Here is a 20,515-nt window from a genome sequence, read left to right on the forward strand (position 1 = left end):
GCAATCTCGGCTCACTGCAAGCTCCACCTCACTACTGGCTAATTATTTCTTATTGTACATACCTGCTTTTTAATGTTTTTTACCCCCCAGTGTTTTCCATTACACTCCTCTGTCCTGGTTTCTGTCTTCTCTCTTTGAATACTCTTGCTCATTTTCTCTTCCATCCCTGGCCTTTTAACTTTAAATGTTCTGCCTCTCTTGCACTTCCCTTGGTCTCCATCTAGTCCCATGGTATTTCATTTCATATGAATTTGGGTAAAAATTGGTGTACAAGATGGAAACTTTATTTTCTATAATTATATATCTGAACCCCTGTTTGTGCTGGTAGCAGAAAATAGTAGTAGTAGTCAGGATCAATTATATCAGTCTCTTTTGGTCTAAAAGTTTTTTACCGTCCCAAGGGTTCTCTTCTCCATGCCCTCTTTCGAAGATGGCAACAGAGTACAGGAGAAAGCTTAAGCATCTCCATGTTGATGAGAGAGGGGCAGGGGCTCTGGTCTTCTTCTATTGGCCCCTGCTGAACTTAGACGACATGAACCCTGTGATTTTGGGATGCTGACCTCTGTCCTTATTAAACGTTTATGGCATCTGTAACTCATGGCCTCTTTTATCATCATGGTTTAAACCCAAGGAATTACACATGATGCCCCAACTCTCAACTTGGGGTTACTACTTTTGATGCTCTGAGGCTTGATTGTGACTTTCTTGGCATTCTTAGTTTAAACAGCCTACTCTGTGGCCCTCAGTGCAGTGATGGCCAAGTGAACTCACCTGCCAGCCCCAGAGCTGTCTTCTACATTGGCACAAGACACGTGGGGGCTTTGGATTCCCATCCACACCACACACAGCCCATGGGGAACTCACCGGCACTAGGGGACCCTATCTCAGCCCCATCAGCTCCAGTGCCTTTTTCATCCTTTTCTATTCTTCTATCCCAGGTGCCTACAATGCAATTATTCATTCAACAAGTATTTACTGAGTGCCTAATAGGTGTCAGGCACTATGTGTACAAAGTATACCACAGTGAGCAAAATAGACAAGGCCTCTGCTCTCATGGGCCTTATGTATATAGTGTTATGATGATCATGAAGCTTCTTCAAAGCTCCCAGTCTTTTCTGTCTGTGCCCCAGTTTCCCCCTCAAACTCTCTGTGTATCTCCATCAACAGCCCAGCTCTAATCCCAAGGTTCACATCTGCTGGAGTGGATGTGAGAAGGAAAAACAAGGAGGCTTGCACTTGCTCTTTCATTTTCTCTTCCTTCTGGCAGGCTCTTATTTTGAGCTCCAGAAGAAATTTCCAGTTTCACCTTTCTGCCAGAAGCTACCCTTGCATTTATTATATCCTTCTTTTTCTCCAGGTATTCTTTTCCCCTATCTTCTCCTGGGTCTATAAATCTCAGCCTCATAAACTTGTCTTAATAGTAGAAGAAAAGAGCTCTGGAGAAGTGCACAACATTTTCTGCGAAGGCAAGATATGTCGGGATGTGTTTCACAACATTATTTCCACACCCATTTGCTGGAGATCACCAAAGCTGCCTGTCTGATCTCAGTCTCTCTGTGTGCCAGACCTATATTTTGAACCGAACATTTACCTGCATGTCTAACAGGTACTTATGCTCGGCAAGTCCACAATGAATGGATTCTCCTCCCTTGATCAGCCATGTTCTGTCTCCTCATATCACCTTAATTGTAAGCTTGACATCTTCAGTTCACACTCTCTGAAATCCTGTATTCATTTTGTTAGCAAGCTCTACTAATTCTGTCTTTGAAATGTCTGACAAATCCATCTTATCCTTTCAGTTCTCATTCTCATTATCTTGCATTGGATCATTGCAAGATCCAACTTTCTTGTCTCTAGTTTTTTCCTTACCTCTACCAAGTGATTCAGTCAGTATATCACCTCTGCACTGTCCACTAGGGGCCATTAAGGAATGTATGTACTGGGGGTGGGGTGGTATAATTGTTGTTTATCACTGTTAGCAGCCAAGGATGCTGATATGTCATATACATTGACAGTCCTGCACAAAATGTGTGAAACAGAACCAGCAGTAGATACATATTCAGATATTTATTGCAAGGAACTGGCTTACATGATTGTGGGGACTGACGAGGCAAGTGCTAAATAGCATAGGGATGGTTGGCAGGAGGAGCAGGCTGGAAATCTTGGTCATGGGCTGAAGCTGTTGTCCACAGGCTGAATCTCTTCCTCATCTCAGAGATGCCTCAGCTCCACTTTGGAGACCTGCCACCTGATTAAATCAGTTCCATCCAGATTATCGGGGATCATCTCCCTCCTTTAGCCATCCTCCACATTCCTACCCAAACTATTTTCCAAAAAAACATATCTGATCTTGGTAAATTGTTTCATGCTTAGGACAATAAGTAAATGCTCATGTAGTGAGTCCTAAAAATTTTGTCTAAGCTTTTGGTGAATCTAAAAAAAGATTCCTATGATGATTTGATATTGCCAAAGAGTCAAAATATGGCATACATAAGTGTCATCTTAAATTCTATCTACTTTGGAGGACCAGGCTGGTAGAGCAATTATTAGCAAATATTATTTTTTAAATTCACAAACCGTTCATAACTTCACTTCTTTGTTATAAAATTCTTACTGTAGTTTTCTAATCTATGATTTTTAGCAGACATTGACAGATACTGATATTTTTCATAAATTCTCAGATGTCTTTAAAGTTGAGCATATAAGAACTGAACAGATATGTAAGCATCTAGATTCTCTTTTTTTAATGCAAATTTTAAAAAGTGCCATTTATTTATCTGGGTTGCTTTATTTTTATTATACCATATGTCATTTACAATTGCTGAGCACACCACTAAAGGCATGTGTCTGCAATCCTCTGCTAGGAGATTAAATTAAGCCATGTAGAAAATGATGTGTTTTTAAAGGACAATATTTTTGTGAACATCTTTGCTTTTATTGTCTGGTTAATTGTTGACTGAATTTCTCCTAAGCCTGTGAAAATGCTACAAATAATGATGTAGGAAGAGAAATATTAGGAAAAATCATGACTTGTTTTGGAAATGTTCTATGCTCATTATGTTATATGAAAATAAAGCAATGCCTTATAGGCTCCCTCACAAATACAGACACAATTCTCACATCGACACTACAATTCTCTCTTTTTTATTGACATATGATTTACATGTAGTAAAATGTACACATCTTTAGGTGCCTAGTTCTGGGGCTTTTGGCACATGTGTAACCCCCACCCCAAACAAGAATCAGAACATTTATCTCACCTCAGAATGTTCCCTTAAGCCTCTTTCTATACAATTCTCTGCCCCAGGATGAAGACTGGTGATTTCTGTCACTATAAATTACTTTTGCCTGTTGTTTGACTTCATTTAAATAAAACATGTGTTCTCTTTAGTGGCTGGCTTTTTTTCCATGACAAAATATCTATGAGATTCCCCCACATGGTGTGTATTAGTAATTTGTTCATATTGCTAGGCAGTGTTAAATTATATGACTACACCATAATTTGTTTATCTGTCCTCCTGTTGATGAACACTTATGTTTTCTCCAGATTTGGAATTTCCTAAGACTGTTGAAAACATATTTACAAAAAGACCCATACAAAAATATTTATAACTTTTTTCTCTTAGATAAAGACCTAGAAATAGAATTTCAGGGTTATAGGTAGTTGTATGTTTAACTGTTAAAGAAAGCACCAAATAGTTCTTCAAAATTGTACTGTTTAACACTTTCAGAAGCAGTATATGAGAGTTCCAGGCGTTCCACATCCTTGCCAATATTGGGTATTGTCAGTCTTTCCAATTTTAGCCTTTGCGGTGTAATGGTACTTCTTTCTGGTTTAGTTTGCATTTTCCTGATGATCAATGATGTTGAGCACATTTATGTTTGATTTTTAGCTATTTATGTATCTTTGTGTGTGTGTATGTGTTAAATATCTGTTCAAATCTTTCGCCTGTGATTTTATTGGATTACTTGTCTGTTTTTGTTGATTTGTAGGAGTTCTTTATATATGCCAGATAACGAGCCTATTGTCAAACATACGTATTGCAAACATTTTGTATAGTCTATGGCTTGCCTGTTTTTTTTTAATTAATGGCATTTTTTGGATAAGCAGAAAATTTTAATTTTCATAAAGACTTATTCATGTAGTTGTTTGTGGTGGTCAGTGTTTTTTGCCTCTTTGTGATGAAATTATTGCCTACCCCATGGTTGCAAAAATAGAATTCTTTATATTTTTGTAAATGTTTTAGACCTATGATCCCTTTTGATTTAATTTTGTGTATAGAATAATGAGGAGATTGACTTTTTTTTTTTTTGGCCTTTTGGGGATCCAGTTTTTCCAGCATCACTTCTTTAAATGTCTAGTCTTTTCCCATGGATTTTGCTAAGCATCTTTATTGAAAATTGCTTGACAATATATATGTAGATCTATTTACTTTTTTATTTGTTTATAGATATTTTTAAATTTTAAGTTTTAAAGTTTTAATTATTATAGGTACATAATAGTTGTACATATTTATTGTGTACATGTGAAATTTTGATACAAGCATAAAATGTTTAATGATCAAATCAGGGTAATTGGGGTATCAGCGACCTCCAACATTTATCATTTGTTTGTGTTAGAAACATTCCAATTGCATTCATTTAGTTATTTTAAAATATACAATAAATTATTGTTACCTATAGCCACCCTATTTTGCTACCAAACACTAAATCTTATTCCTTGCATCTTACTGTATTTTTGTGCCCAACTGTTCCTTTTTTATCCCCCCTCTCCTCTCCTCTTCCCAGCCTCTGGTAACCATTATTCCACTCTTTATCTCCGTGAATTCATATTTTTTAGCTCCCACATATAAGTAGGAACATTTTGTATTTCTCTTTCTGTGCCTGGCTTATTTCACTTAACGTAATGTCCTTCAGTTCCATCCATGTTGTTGAAAATGACAAGAGTTCATTCTTTTTTATCACTGAAAAATTCCCCATTTCTTTATCAATTCATCTGTTGATGGGTACTTAGGTTGATTCCAAATCTTGGCCACTGTGAATAGTGCTATAATAAAAATGAGCATGCAGATATCTCTTCAACATACTTATTTCTTTTCTTGTGGATAAATACCTAGCAATGGGATTGCTGGATCGTATGGTATTTCTATTTTTAGTTTTTAAAGGAAACTCCATACTATTCATTATAGTGGCTGTACTAATTTACATTCCCACCAACAGTCTGCAAGGGTTCCCCTTTCTTGCAGATCTATTTCTGAACTCTATTCTGTTCCATGGATTATACATCTCTTCTTAGACCAATATCACACCGTTTTGATTTTTGTAGCTTTTAAAAAATGTTTTAATTTTAATTGGCAAAAAATTATATATATTGTATACAACATGATGTTTTGAATATATATACGTTGTGGAATGGCTCAACTGAGTTAATTAACATATGCATTACCATACATATGCGTTACCACATAACACATACATTACCACACAGTATAATTTTTGTGGTGAGAACACTTAAAATCCGATCTCAGTATTTTTCAAGAATACAATATATTGTTATTAAGTATAGTCATCATGCTGTGCAATAGATCTCTTGAACTTATCCTCCCATCTAACCGAAACTCTGTATCTTTTGATATTGTAGCTTTTTAATAAGTCTCAAAACAAGCCCTGTAAGTCCTCCAACTTTGTTGTTCATTGTCAAATTTGAATTGGGTATTCTAGGTCTGTTGTATTTCCTTATTAATTTTAGAATAAGTTTGTCAATTTCTTCAAAAAATCATACCTACAATTTTTATTTTTACCGTTTGTTTTAACATGGAGAATCTTGGCAACATTTTAAAAAATCAATCTTTTATTTTACTTATTCAACAAAATTTATTAAGCATTTATTCTTTCCTGGGACCTATTCTAGTATTCTCCTGATACAGTAGTGAACCAAACAGCCACAGACTCCCTCCTTCATAGTGAGGGAAGACAAATAATAGATAAATAAAACTATATTTAAGTGCTATGAACAAAAATAAAGGAAGGCAAGGTAATAGAAAGTGGTTGTAGACACAGGGAGACAGGCTATTTTAAATAGGGATGTCAGCGAAGGGCTTTATAATTACATAACATTTGGGCAGAGACTTTAATACAGTTGACCTTTAAACAATCTGGGTTTGAACTGCATGAATCCACTTATACATGAATTTTCTTCTGCCTTTGCCACTCCTGAGACAGCAAAACCAACCCCTCCTCTTCCTCTTCCTTGTCTTCAGCCTACTCAATGTGAAGATGACAAAGACGAAGACCTTTATCATGATCCACTTCCACTTAATGAATAGTAAATATAGTTTCTCTTCTTTGTGTTTTTCTTAATAACAAGCTAGAGAAAAGAAAATGTTATTAAGAAAATCACAAGGAAGATAAACTATATTTACCATATGACATATCAAGTATGTATTAATTGTTTCTGTTATTGGTAACGCTTCTAGTAAGCAGTAGGCTATTAGTAGTTAAGTTTTTAGAAAGTTAAAAGTTATACATAGATTTTTGACTGCATGGAGGATTGGTGCCCCTCACCCCCATGTTGTTCAAGGGTCAACTGCACATTAAAGGGATGAGCTCTGCAAATATCTGAAGGCACAACATTGGTAGCAGAAGGAGTAGCATGCCCAAAGATCCTGAGGTAGGAGTGAGCCTGCCAAGCTCAGGGAACAGCAAGGAGGCCTGTGTGTCCAGAGTGCAGTAAAGCAGGGAGAGACAGTTGGACATGCGGGTGCCATAGTCCCTGGCATGCACTTGAGTGATATGAGTTCTGAGCAAGCCAAGGTGGCACCACTAGGCTTTAAAATGATATAGCTGGCCGCTGAGTAGGAATAAACCACTGAGAGCCAAGAATGAAATCAGGGAAATTGGTTAAGAAGAGATTGCAGTGGGCCAAGCAAAAGACAATGGTGACTCTTTTTCTTGACCTTTAATTCTTTCTCTACTGGCATTTAATCAGTTTGGAATTTTGACAACATGTGCAAAATGTGCAGTTTAACAAGAACTTGACCTTTCCTTATGTAACTCTGTGTTAATGAGGTTCTAATTTGTGTATTTCATTCCTGTTGATAACCACTCATTTCTAATTCCATACTCTTTAATTCCTTAAGCATTGGTAAATTTCAATGGCATTGTTTTTTTGAGAAACAAAAAATTTCCAATGAGAACACATGGACACAGGAAGGGGAACATCACACTCCAGGGACTGTTGTGGGGTGGGGGGAGGAGGAGGGATAGCATTAGGAGATATACCTAATGCTAAATGACGAGTTAATGGGTGCAGCACACCAACATGGCACCTGGATACATATGTAACAAACCTGCACATTGTGCACATGTACCCTAAAACTTAAAGTATAATAATAAAAAAAAAATTTGCCCACTTAATTGTTCTCTGTACATTTTCCCTTCCCTTTCCTTCCCTTCCCTTCCCTCCCCTCCCCTCCCCTCCCCTCCCCTCCCCTTCCCTTCCCGTCTTTCTTTTTTGAGATACAGTCTCACTCTGTCACCCAGGATGGAGTGCAGTGTTGTGATCTTGGCTCACTGCAACCTCCACCTCCCATATTCAAGCAATTCTCTTGCCTCAGCCTCCTCAATAGCTGGGATTATAGGCACCCACCACCATGCCTGTCTAATTTTTATATTTTTAATAGAGACGGGGTTTCACAATTTGGCCAGGCTGGTCTCAAACTCCTGACCTCAAATGATCGGTCCACTTTTGGCCTCCCAAAGTGCTGGGATTACAGGCATGAGCCACCATGCCTGGCCCATTGTTTCTTTCTTTTTTTCTTGAGACAGAGTCTTGCTCTGTTTCCCAGGCTGGAGTGCAGTAGTATGATCTCAGCTCACTGCAACCTCCGCCTCCCAGGTTTAAGCAATTCTCGTGCTTCAGCCTTGCGAGTACCTGGGATTACAGGTGCCCGCCACCATGTGTGGCTAATTTTTGTATTTTTAGTAGAGACCAGGTTTCACCTTGTTGGCTAGGCTGGTCTCAAACTCCTGACCTCAAATGATCTGTCTGCCTCAGCCTCCTGAAGTGCTAGGATTACAGGTGTGAACCACCATGCCCAGCCCCCATTGTTTCTTTTAAATGTTAAATAGAATTACCTGATCCTGGCCTCATTTGAAATGCTTTTAAATATATTGGTATATACATTTAGTTCTATTGGCATGTTAGTCTGCTGTCTCAGAAGAACATGGTGGTCAGTATTGTTGTGATGGACCAGATCTTCTGCATTCTTAACAAATGATAATTTCAGATTATGACATTGTTTTTCTTCTCCTCTTTGTTAGTATTATTCCTTCTAGAAAACCTGTATTTGAGTTAAAAGTGATAGAAAATCTATTCATTTCTGATGCACTACTAGGTTTGTTATGGGATAACAGTGAAACATTTTTAACCATAATAAATTTATACTGGATTTTTAGATTGAATTGTAATGACCAATTTATTCCCTAATTAATTTAATCACAGCTCATTAATATGTAATAGTGCTTTTAAGAAGTTCTAATTAAGATAGTATCATAATAATGAGATCATAACTATGTCATGACAGTAAAATTTTTAGCTTTGTGTAAATATTTAAGAAGTTCAAAATAGATAAGATCCAACCGAAAGAGAATATTTTTTTATTATATAATCCATATAAATTAGTTATTTTTAGGGTCCCAAAACACCAGTTTTTCTGGTTTAAATTTAACTATTGCTCTCTTAACTGTATGTGGAGAATGGGAGAAGGGAAATTCTTCAAGATTCCCTGATGAAAATAGACGATGTTACCATCCAAACCATTTTGGGAAAGCTGGACACAGTGGTGTGCCTCTGTATTTCCAGCTACTCAGAAGACCGAGGCAGGATGATCCCTTAAACCCAGAAGTTCGAGAACAGCCTGGGCAACATAGTGAGAACCTATTTCTAAAAAATAAACAAAAACTAACTTCCAGGATCAAAGATGGAAAGATTTCCATCTACCACTGGGTGGGGGGTGGGACCAGGCTCCAGGCTTATTTCATCAGCCCACCTGTCTGATGTGGCAAAGCCAAGTCTTCCATAGGGAGGCCTGGAGAAAAGATTCCTATCTCACCACTACAGTGAGCAGTTCACTCAGCTATGGTCTAGTCCACAAGGTTCCTTAATCATCTGACCACACTGGCTGATTTTTAAAAATATACCTTAAAATGTAGGAACTAAGTTTATTTATAATAGTATGCAATCAATGGCCTGTCTCCTAGTTTGAATTTTCTTTGTGCAATCATCCGTGAAAAGCATAGAATGCAGTGCCACTGATAAAAGATCACCTCAGCCAGATGAATTTCTAGCACCTGGTAGCACTAAATTGAGATATTTAAGGGTACAGTTTATTAACAAAACAGATGGAAGAAACTGGGTAAAAATATACCTAATAGAATATGAATATTTCAGAACACAAAGAAATAGTGTATTTTTTAGAGTTCTAATGTAAAGCATCTATGGGATATAGCTGGTGTTATGCTTTATATTTATTTCTTGATTTTCTTTCTCTCCTAAAACTAACATTCTGGCAATTTTAAAAATTGCACTGATTTTAATAAAATAGATGCCCTTAATTTTCCTACTGTAGCAGTTAATTTGGGTAATGTCAGTCTGTTACTGTTAGAATTGCTATTCAACTGAAAATGTATTATGATCTGCTGCACACATAAAAATATTACATTATAATGCGCAAAACCGAGCTAAACATAATTGTGCCTATACTAGCGTGGTGACAGGAAGCATCTTCTATAATGGTGCTGATTTCCATATCAGCGATAATTTTATTGTCTGATTTGCATTGTATTCTCCTTGCTGCCGTACTGATATCCAGAATGTGTCTATTCATTCCTAGGATAAATGCATGCAGATGCCAAAAAAATCTAGTTAACTCCCTCTCCTACTCCTTGGAAAATCTTCGTAATTAGAAAGTGAAAAAGATGATAGCAGCCAAATTCTGTCTCCAAAAACTTTGTCTTTTTTCTTGCCTAAATCCCTTTAATGGGTTAATGTACTTGCTGGATGTGTCTTCTGAGGACAACTTAATGGCTCAACTATTTATTGAGCCTTTGCTATGTGTAAGGCATTGTGCAAAGCACTGAAGGATTTAAAACGGACTAAAGTGCCCCCAGTTCTTCACGGAACAATTTTATAAAGAGCTGGATACTCAAATACTCACAGTGAAAAACTCCAGAAATCACGGTAGAGAAAATGTGTGGCATAAGGTTTATGGCAAGGTCAAAAATTATATCAATTTTTTTGAAGCAAAAACTGCTGCAAGGGACTGTTATAGAAATATGATTTTTTTTTTTTTTTGAGACAGTCTTGCTCTGTCGCCCAGGCTGGAGTGCAGTGACACAATCTCGGCTCACTGCAAGCTCTGCCTCCCGGGTTCATGCAGTTCTCCTCCTTCAGCCTCCCGAGGAGTAGCTGGGACTACAGGCGCCCGCCACCATGCCCAGCTAATTTTTTTGTATTTTTTAGTAGAGACAGGGTTTCACTGTTAGCCAGGGTGGTCTTCATCTCCTGACCTCATGATCCACCTGCCTCAGCCTCCCAAAGTGCTGGGATTACAGGCGTGAGCCACCATGCCTGGCCTAGAAATACAAATTTTAAACCAAAACTATCCATCTATATTATCATATTTTTATGCATACAGAGTCTGAAAAAGCATCTCTCTCAGACTGTAAATTCCCCTTTATCAGAATTTATGCAAACAGTCAATTACCCATGGATGAAATTTTGGCAGTTACAAGTGACTATTGATTTATGACCCAATTAGTTCTTGGGTTTTGATTGCAAGTCCAGCATCCTTAAGTCTCGAATTGCCTTTTTCAGTGGGGACTCCAGCTTCTCCTGACTCTTCACTTGTTCAAAGAAAATGTTTTCCTCTAACACTTTTACACTGTTGGTGGGACTGTAAACTAGTTCAACCATTGTGGAAGTCAGTGTGGCGATTCCTCAGGGATCTCGAACTAGAAATACCATTTGACTCAGCCATCCCATTACTGGGTATATACCCAAAGGACTATAAATCATGCTGCTATAAAGACACATGCACACGTATGTTTATTGTGGCACTATTCACAATAGCAAAGAGTTGGAACCAACCCAAATGTCCAACAACGATAGACTGGATTAAGAAAATGTGGCACATATACACCATGGAATACTATGCAGCCATAAAAAATGATGAGTTCGCGTCCTTTGTAGGGACATGGATGAAACTGGAAAACATCATTCTCAGTAAACTATCGCAAGGACAAAAAACCAAACACCGCATGTTCTCACTCATAGGTGGGAATTGAACAATGAGAACTCATGGACACAGGAAGGGGAACATCACACTCTGGGGACTGTTGTGGGATGGGGGGAGGGGGGAGGGACAGCATTAGGAGATACACCTAATGCTAAATGACGAGTTAATGGGTGCAGGAAATCAACATGGCACATGGATACATATGTAACAAACCTGCACAATGTGCACATGTACCCTAAAACCCTAAAGTATGATAAAAAAAAATAAGAAAAAAAATAATAAAATAAAATAAAATAAAATAAAATAAAATAAAAAAAAAAAAAAAAAAGAAAATGTTTTCCTCTGATGTTTTATCCATGACTGTTCTTTTTTTTTTTTTTTTTTTGAGACAGAGTCTCGCTCTGTCGCCCGGGCTGGAGTGCAGTGGTGCAATCTCGGCTCACTGCAAGCTCCGCCTCCCGGGTTCACGCCATTCTCCTGCCTCAGCCTCCGAGTAGCTGGGACTACAGGCGCCCGCCACCGCGCCCGGCTAATTTTTTGTATTTTTTAGTAGAGACGGGGTTTCACCGTGGTCTCGATCTCCTGACCTCGTGATCCACCCGCCTCGGCCTCCCAAAGTGCTGGGATTACAAGCGTGAGCCACCGCGCCCGGCCCCATGACTGTTCTTAAGAGAAACAAAGCCTTTGTTAAAGTTTTACTAGTTTTAGAGATATTCGAATTCCAGCATCTTAATTGCATCGACAAAACAAAAAGTTTTCTCAATTCAAAAATTCTCCTTCATCTTTTTTCAACCTTGGTAACGTTGACACATCTTGGGTGTAAAGTCCTTAAAAAGTTGCAGATGCCAGCTGTGGTCTTCAGGATAGGGTAGAAGATGATTTACTTAGAATAAAAAAGGTCATAAAAGGAAAAGCCCTTGAATTGGGTTTTTACTTCTACGTAAATTTCTAATGACTTCAGTTGAGGATAGAGGAAGAAGGGTTTTGTGGTTTGGGACCAAGAAAAAAGGTACGCATGGAAGAAGTTGAGTTGGTTTTGCCCTAATGTTTTGAGCCTTAGAAAGAGCTCCTGGATTTGGTATCAGGGGTTGAGTGTGGCAGAGCTGAGGCTGGCCTTAGAAGCCCCATACTAGCCTTAGGCATTGGAAAAATTTCTGAGTAGCGTATATCTTTTGCCAGAGAGCGGCCAAAGCATTTCCCATCTCAGGTTGTAAGTTAGCCAACCCGGGTGGACCTCAGAAGCAGAAATTAACAACTCAGGGTCATAAAACAGCCTTCGAACATTGGATGTACTAATTATGGAAAATCAAAGTTAAAATACTCCTTCACCTGCAAATTAACTTCAACAAAGCAAGGAGATTGGTGAAACTTTGAAGAATCACTGAAAAGAATCTCAGGGAAAAGAAAGAATAAACAGCAATTGATCAGACAGTTTGCAATGCGCAAATGTTTTTTATATTTTAAAAATCTTTTCATCTTACCTGTAGAACATAAACATATAAAAGCTTTTAGAGGTTTACTTCTGATTCTAGTTATCCCTAAGTTCTTAGGTTTTCTTCATCCGCAAATTCTATTATTATGGAGTTTTTAGAAACCTGTGCCTTGGAGCTGTGTCATTTTACTGTAGGAAAAAAAATAAAAACACATAAATCTGAAATAAATAAGTCTGTCTCTCAAATGAGCATCATTGGAGCCTTTTTAGTCAAGAAGTGCTAGGTAATTTGCGACTAAATCATCTTGGACACAATTCATAGAGGGAATTCTTTCCCCTTCAATAAATGCACCTTTTTCTTTCTTCTCACACTCTCTGCCTGTTATCCTTTCCTCCATCACGGCCTTTCTTTGTCTTTTGGTCTACCTGATCTGTAGCTTTACTTTGCCAGCACTGTTTAGCCTCACCGCCTAAAAAGGCTCTTCACACTTGCTGCAAATAGTCCCCATACAATGAACATCTTAGGAATTGCTTGGGTAAAGAAACAAGTGGTACTTTTTTACTGATTCATAGTCATTCCTTCTGCACGGTCTTTTTCTTAGAAAAATGAAAACTTCCAGCATTAGTGACGTTAATTATTTAATTTTTATTGACCCTTGAGACATAATTTTTGCAGTTTCTAATACTATTATTTAGGGAAATGTGGAATTACACAACCAGATTGATGATTTTGTAGTGCTATCATAATGGAAATGCATCCTTCTGTTTTGGAGGATTCAGGAGGACCCTGTGGCTAGTTCTGCAGAGAGTGTTCAAGCCAGGCAGTAGTGTTAGAGTCCCAAGTGGTTTGTAAGTTCTGTTCTCTGTAGCTCTTCTTTTTTTGGAAGATCCTGCCTCTCACTCTCCATGGCCTGGCTTTGTCTGCTACTAATTTTCCTGGAGTTTTGAAGAGAATAAGCCTTACTTATTTTCAAAAATATTTGCTATCAAATATTTTTGAAAAAACTTAAAGGAGAGAAATTTCTCCTAAATTAATATAGTCTATTTCATAGAAGTACATTCCCAACCCCCGCCCCCTGCCCTGCCACTGGGTTGTATGGGCCTTTTCTACTGAGCACTCTTGCCACTTCCATCCTTTTTGATCCAATGTAGCTTATAGACCTGCATCTTTTTGTATTTATGGACTGAATAGATTCTATAACAGGTGTATAGATGGAACTACTGATGCTTCTTCTGCATCAAACATTTATATTGATATTTGAAGCAGTTAATATATGTTCTAACAAGATTTAGGTCCTATAGAAGGAAGGATGGAGAAAGAGGCTATGAAAAACTGAGTGTCTCTTTCCAGGAGACCTTTGAGAAGGCAAGCTTGAGTAGCAGCAGCAGTGGAGCAGCCAGCCTGAAAAGTGAACTTTCAGAAAGCGCAGACCTGACCCCTGAAGGCTTCCAGGCCTCCTGTGGTAAAGATGAAGACAGGGCCTGTGACGAAATCCTGTCAGATGATAACTTCAACCTGGAAAATACTGAGAAAGGTACTGCTAGTGGCGGTGTGTCAACATGAATGTGTTCTGGACTCCTTCCTGATTCAAGACTCATTTGCTTTTTTATTGTTTTTATTAATGTACAGATACATATTCAGAGGTAGATGATGAATTGGACATTTCGGATAACTCCAGCAGCTCCAGTTCAAGCCCTCTGAAAGAATCTACATTCAGTAAGCTTTCTTTTATCAATTTGCTATTTGTGGGATTCCGGAAGACAGTGGTTTGGAAATCATATTTGAGTCAAGCAAATATCACCATATACATAACCCAGTGGTTTGTTTTTCAGGTGCATTGCTAATTAGGACAGATATGTCTGTCTCTCTGACAGAGCCCAAAGGTTAGCCAGCACAGTGGTTTTATATTTTCTCAGCTGTCAAATGAATAGTTATTATTTCTACCAGCAATTGCAGGTTCTAACTAGAGAGTCAAGATAGCTAACTTGGAGACAGCCAAATAACCACAGGAGTAATGGACATGACCTTTTATGAGCCTGTTGGTTAGATGAATTCAAAGCCTGTAGAAGAAATTGGTCTTGGTATAGACTAATTTTTGTACAATTTTATTTATATAAATCCAAAGGGATGTGTTACATTTAAAACAATAAAATAAAAGAAATTTTTTTAGAGTTATAAAAAATATGACATATAAATTCAGTCCATAATGTTAATCTTGACTCTTAATTTAAAACAGTAAAGAAAATAGTCATACTGGGATATGGGAAAGAAAAGGAAAAGGCATATTTAGATAAAATTTAAAGATTATAAAGAGAGATAGAATAAAATACATGGAACAAACCTTAAAGTTAAAGAGAAGTTAAAATAGAAAATGAAGAGAAACAATTTTTTTTAGAAAAGAGTAAGTTGATAAAATATTAAAAACTGTAGATAGAAATATTCTGAAATAAATTAAGTGAAAATAATTCTCTCTCCTCAGTGACTATACTATGAAAATCTCATAAAAGAACATTTAAAATAGCTTCTCTAAGGATCAAAGTAGAACCCTAAGGATTTAGCTACATTCTTTGTGCTTTCCAAACTTAATTGATCCATCGAAATAATGACTAGATGTTCCAGATTTTCTGGGACAACCCCAGTTTTCAATATTCTGTCCTATTTTCTCTGTAAATCCCTGCCTTCTAGGTGTATTAATTTGCGATTGGGAAAACATGAAGCTCATATGGGAAAAAATATTTATGCATAGAAACATATATAACAAATTCCAGAAGAAGTTTATTACTGACTGATAAGTTTAGTGTTCTATATACCTGGCAGCAATGGTGGGAGGGTTAGTGGGAAGGTAGGAAAGAGATGCTTGACCCTTAAATTTGCATATGGTAACTTGGCAAGGATGGTTATGACATTTTATTGCATGACATTTTATTGTGTTTTGTTAGATATTAATAACAGGGTTGTTTTTGTTTGTTTAGCACATTAGCTTTGGAAAAAAAGCCCTTAAACAAACCTGACAAATAAATAACAATTTGTAACATATTTTAGCTCATGCTTTCATAATCAAAGACAATTTTTACAGTGTGTACAATTGCTCAGGTAACAGAAATTCAGCATTGTTTTTTGTTGTTGTTATTGTGGTTTGCCATGAATAAAGCCATGTTTGTTTCTTGAATGTTGTTTGACTGCTTTCATGCTACAATGGCAGCAGAATTCAGTTGTGACAGACATAGTATGGCTTGCAAAGCCTAGAATATTTCCTACCTACCGTTTACAGAGAAAAGTTTGACTTTAGAACAATATGAGAGTGTTTATAGACAAAGCCGTTCATGGAATATATATGTTCTTTATTATTTTTAATTTAATAAAAAAACTTAATTTAAATTTTTTTGATATATAATATTTGTACCTATTTATGGATACTTGTGATATTTTGATATATGCATAGAATGTGTAGTCATTAAATTACACATTGTATGGGTAATTCAGATATTGATCACCTCAAACATTTATGATTTATTTGCGTTGGTAAACGTTTCAGATCTCCCCTTCTAGCTATTTTTAAATATTCAATAAATTATTGTTAAACATTTTCTTTATCCATTCATCTGCTGATGGGTACTTAGTTTGATTTCATATCCTGGTTGTTGTGAGTAGTGCTGCAATAAACACGAGAGTGGGGATATCTTTTTGATATACTAACTTCCCTTCTTTTGGATATATACCAGTAGTGGGATTGCTGGATCATATAGAAGTTCTATTTTTAGTTTTTTGAAGAGAACCTTTATTTATTATTTTAAGTTTTTTTTTTTTTTTTTTTTTTTTGTGACGGAGTCTCGCTCTATCACCAGGCTGGAGTGCAGTGGCACGATCTTAGCTCACTGCAACCTCTGCTTCCTGGGTTCAAGCGATTCTCCTGCCTTAGCCTCCCGAGTAGCTGGGACTACAGGCATGCTCCACCACACCCAGCTAATATTTGTACTTTTTATTAGGGACGGGGTTTCATGTTGGCCAGGATGGTCTCACTCTCTTGACCTCATGATTCATCTACCTCGGCCTCACAAAGTGCTGGGATTACAGGTGTGAGCCACCACACCCAGCTGAGAACGTTTATACTGTTTTCCATAATGGCTACACTAATTTACAGTTCCACCAACAGTGTATGAGTTCCCTTTTCTCTGCATCTTCACCAGCATTTGTTGTTCAGTATTGTTTTATTAAAACATAAAAAATAAAAGATTTGCTGAGGAAATAATGTAAAGTTATTTGTATTTTCTCGTCTCAGACATTTTAAAGAGAAGTTTTAGTGCTTCAGGAGGAGAAAGACAATCCCAAACAAGGTAGGTACAAATTGAGCTCCTAGAAATATCTTTTGATTTTGCAGAGCTGAGTTATTGATGGCTGAATTGAAACCTGATAGCCAGAAGTTTCCTTGTGCCTGCGGGAATAGAAGGAGTTAGAACTTACTTGCCCAGAACCGTTTATAGTTCACCAAGTAGCATACTGAAACAGGTACTGATCTTGGACCTGGGTCTTAGTCTAGCTCTGCCTTTTTCTAGCTTTGTGACCTTGAGCAAATCAGTTAGCCTCTCTGAGCTCAAGGGTAGGCCAGCAGGGTAGGGCAGCTGTGCTCCATGAGGTCATCTGGAGCCTTGGTCTTATACCTTGTTCTTCCATATCCCCAGGGTATAGATTTCATCTTTTTGACCAATATGACTTATGAGACCACATCCTACCTCCAAGCCAGCAAGAAGAAGAAAGGGGAAGTAGAGGCACCCCTCTTCCTTTTAAGGATATGACCCAGATGTTATGCTCATCACTTCTGTTCACATACCATTGGCCAGAACTTCCTCCTATGACCATAGCTAGTTGCAAGGGAGGGTGGAATATGTTTGAGAGATTGTCTTTTAAAAGCAAAGCAAAATTGTTATTTTGGGACAGCTAGCTGTGTCAGTGACAGTTGTTTCTTAGAGTAGGGACTGAAACAAAACTATTAGATTGAGCCTTCTGCAAGTTCTCCTGACCTTCATGAGAGCCCCTTCACTGGCACTAGATGAGATTAGAGGGAGCAGAAACTTGATTGCAATGTTCCAGAGGCAGAGATAGGAGGCATTTAAGAAGTTGAGAAATGAGCTGGGAGAATGAGCTGGTGGGGAATGTTTGATGGAAAAGGACCTCCTAGAATCAGGATGAACTCAGGGCATTTGGGACAGCGGAAGGAGAAGAGACCAATGGAGAGGAGAGATTAGAGAGGAAAAGAGATAACTGACAGTATACAGTTGCATCATAGACCAGAGCCAGAGGAGTGGGCCTGGAAAAGATGAGTGGCAACTCCTTCTTTGTGTCTGGAGAAAGGGAGGTGAAGATAAAATTAAGCTAGAGAAATAGAGAAAGGCAGATTAAGGAAGAATATACTTTATGGTTTCTATATATTTATATTATTATTATTATTATTATTATTATTATTGAGATAGAATCTCGCTCTGTTGCCCAGGCTGGAGTACAGTGGCATGATCTCAGCTCACTGCAACCTCTGCCTTCCAGGTTCAAGTGATTCTCCTGCCTCCGCCTCCCGAGTAGCTGAGATTACAGGCGCCTGCCACCATACCTGGCTAATTTTTGTATTTTCAAGAGAGATGGGGTTTCACCATGTTGGCCAGGCTGGTATCGAACTGCTGACCTCAGGTGATCCACCCACCTTAGCCTCTCAAGGTGCTGGGATTACAGGCCTTCGCCAATGTGCCCGGCCGGTTTCTATGTATTAGTTGATATTCTAGGCCAATATTCTAGACAGCTGAGAGGAATGTCTAGATTTGAGAAGTATATTCAGCTAGGAGCAGCCAATGTTGAGGTGAGAACTGAGCAGAGAATGGTGGAAGAACTGCCAGGCTTCTCTGAGGCTGGGGCACCTATGAGGTTGGGCCACATATAAGTGGTGACGCCAGGCAGGAGTCTTCAGAGCTGTGGAATGACTCCCACTCAGGAGGTGGCAGCATCTGTGTGACAAAAGGCTAAGGCTGCGATGTGCTATAGCAGGCAGGGCTTTTTGGATACAAGCAAAGGAGCCTGACTCTAGCTAACTTATGTGACAGGGGGTTCTTTAGAAGGCATTGTGGGGCTTGCGTAATTTAGGCTCTGGAGGATCAAGCTTGGGAAGGCATAGGAGCCAGTTCAGTCCCTGAAGTCTATAAAGGAGACATTTTGGGGAGGCTTATAAGGGCTCAAGAACTCTGGGATAAATGAACTCCCAGCTTGTTTATTCCATTCTCATGTCACCTTTCTTAGGATTCAAAATCTTCAGAGAGAGACAGCCAGATTGGCCTGGCTGGGATCAGGTTCCTGTTTACTGCCTTGAGGAGAGCTGAGATCCTTGACTAGTCCATCAGGGGTGCTTGCTGAAGGGAGCAGGTGTTAGTGATGGGCAGCCTCAATGGAACCACTTGGATCAACCTCTGGGTTTGAGGGTGCTGGGAATCACGTAACATAAATGAAGTTCAGAAGAACCTGCTCAGCAAAGTCCTGGGGGATTCAGTTAGGTGACAAAGGAAGGTTCCTATAGACAAATCCTTTTCTTGTTTAGTCAAAGATGCATCACTGATACATTTATCTTCAAATGAAGATCAGGAGGAGTTAGGGTGGAGCCTTTTAATTTCCTAACTTTTTTTCCATGTTTCTGGGAATAAAAACCCAAGGAAAACTTACCAACAGGGTGTATGATCTATCAGAAAGGTATTTGAGAAAAGCCTGTAAGACCTCATGACGTTCTTTAGTGGGCCAAAGTGCAGAGGAGTCATGGTCAGAAGTAATGGGGAGGGTAGGGGAAAGAAAAGTACTCCAAAATGCCAAAGAGAACCACAATGGGTGTTTGTGGGGACTGGAGATCTGAGTTAGAAGATCTTCCAAAGGATCTTTAGGACTTCCCCACTTACTGACTTTCTATTGCTAACAAAGCAAGTATTTTAGTTCAAAAGTAAATTATGATATATGATGTACTCCTAATTAAGTGAGTTTTATATTAAAATGAAAATTTCCAATCAGATGAATGTAGGTATCTTGGCCCTGTCAAAAATAATTCTATTATTTTTTTGAAAGGATCCATGGAAAATTGTCTTATTTGCACAAATCTGGTTGATGTCCACCCCTTCAAAAACAAACAAAAACCCCATATGGTCTATATCTTTTAGAGCTTGAGATGGTTTTTAAAAAGTTAGTTATTAATTAAATACTTTATAACAAATTGGGTAAGCTAGAATCAGCAGAAAGGCAAAGTTTAATCTGAAGACCATTGAAACAGGGTTATAGAACAAGCTTTAACTTGGGGTTATGACCAAGTCAACAGATGGATATGGAAAGTGGCCCATACATTGAAGTTGATGTTTTGGAAAATATGTTCCAAGGTGAACAGGACCTGACCTAAAGCAACATTTGCAAAATTGTGCCGTGAAATGTGGTAATACAGCGCGACATGCCACCAGGGAACACAGGTTTGTTTAAGACAAACTCTCTTCCTTCAGGGAGCTCACAGCGAAACTGAAAGACGAGGGCCGACTTCAGAAGAAAAATGATAAAAGACAGCCTTTGATTTATGCCAAATAAGAGGAGAGAAAATTATAACTTTTGACTCCCTCCCAGGTAATCCCTGGGGCTTCTCTGAATTAAAAGGAGACAATACCAAAATATATTTATAATTCTTTAAAGAACGTTAAATAGAGCTAAAGTTATTTGCAATCTAATTTGTTTAGGATTTTCCTGGGTTTCTTTGTTTATTAATGTGAAATGTGAACCCATCCT

General features: G+C 38.2%; 1 protein-coding gene across 15 annotated transcripts in view; it reads left to right on the forward strand.

The window, feature by feature from the left end:
* The window catches only part of NEK10 (NIMA related kinase 10), a 251,860-nt gene that overhangs the window by 169,328 nt on the left and 62,017 nt on the right, over positions 1-20,515 (forward strand). For all 15 annotated transcript variants that reach the window (XM_063637016.1, XM_055285235.2, XM_063637000.1 and 12 more), the window contains 3 exons: positions 14,081-14,264; positions 14,360-14,446; positions 17,010-17,064. In XM_063637016.1, the coding sequence (XP_063493086.1) occupies positions 14,081-14,264; positions 14,360-14,446; positions 17,010-17,064 (326 nt within the window). The remainder of the gene's footprint in view (positions 1-14,080; positions 14,265-14,359; positions 14,447-17,009; positions 17,065-20,515) is intronic.

The sequence above is a fragment of the Symphalangus syndactylus genome, chromosome 1, assembly GCF_028878055.3.
Source record: "Symphalangus syndactylus isolate Jambi chromosome 1, NHGRI_mSymSyn1-v2.1_pri, whole genome shotgun sequence".
Lineage (NCBI taxonomy): Eukaryota > Metazoa > Chordata > Mammalia > Primates > Hylobatidae > Symphalangus > Symphalangus syndactylus.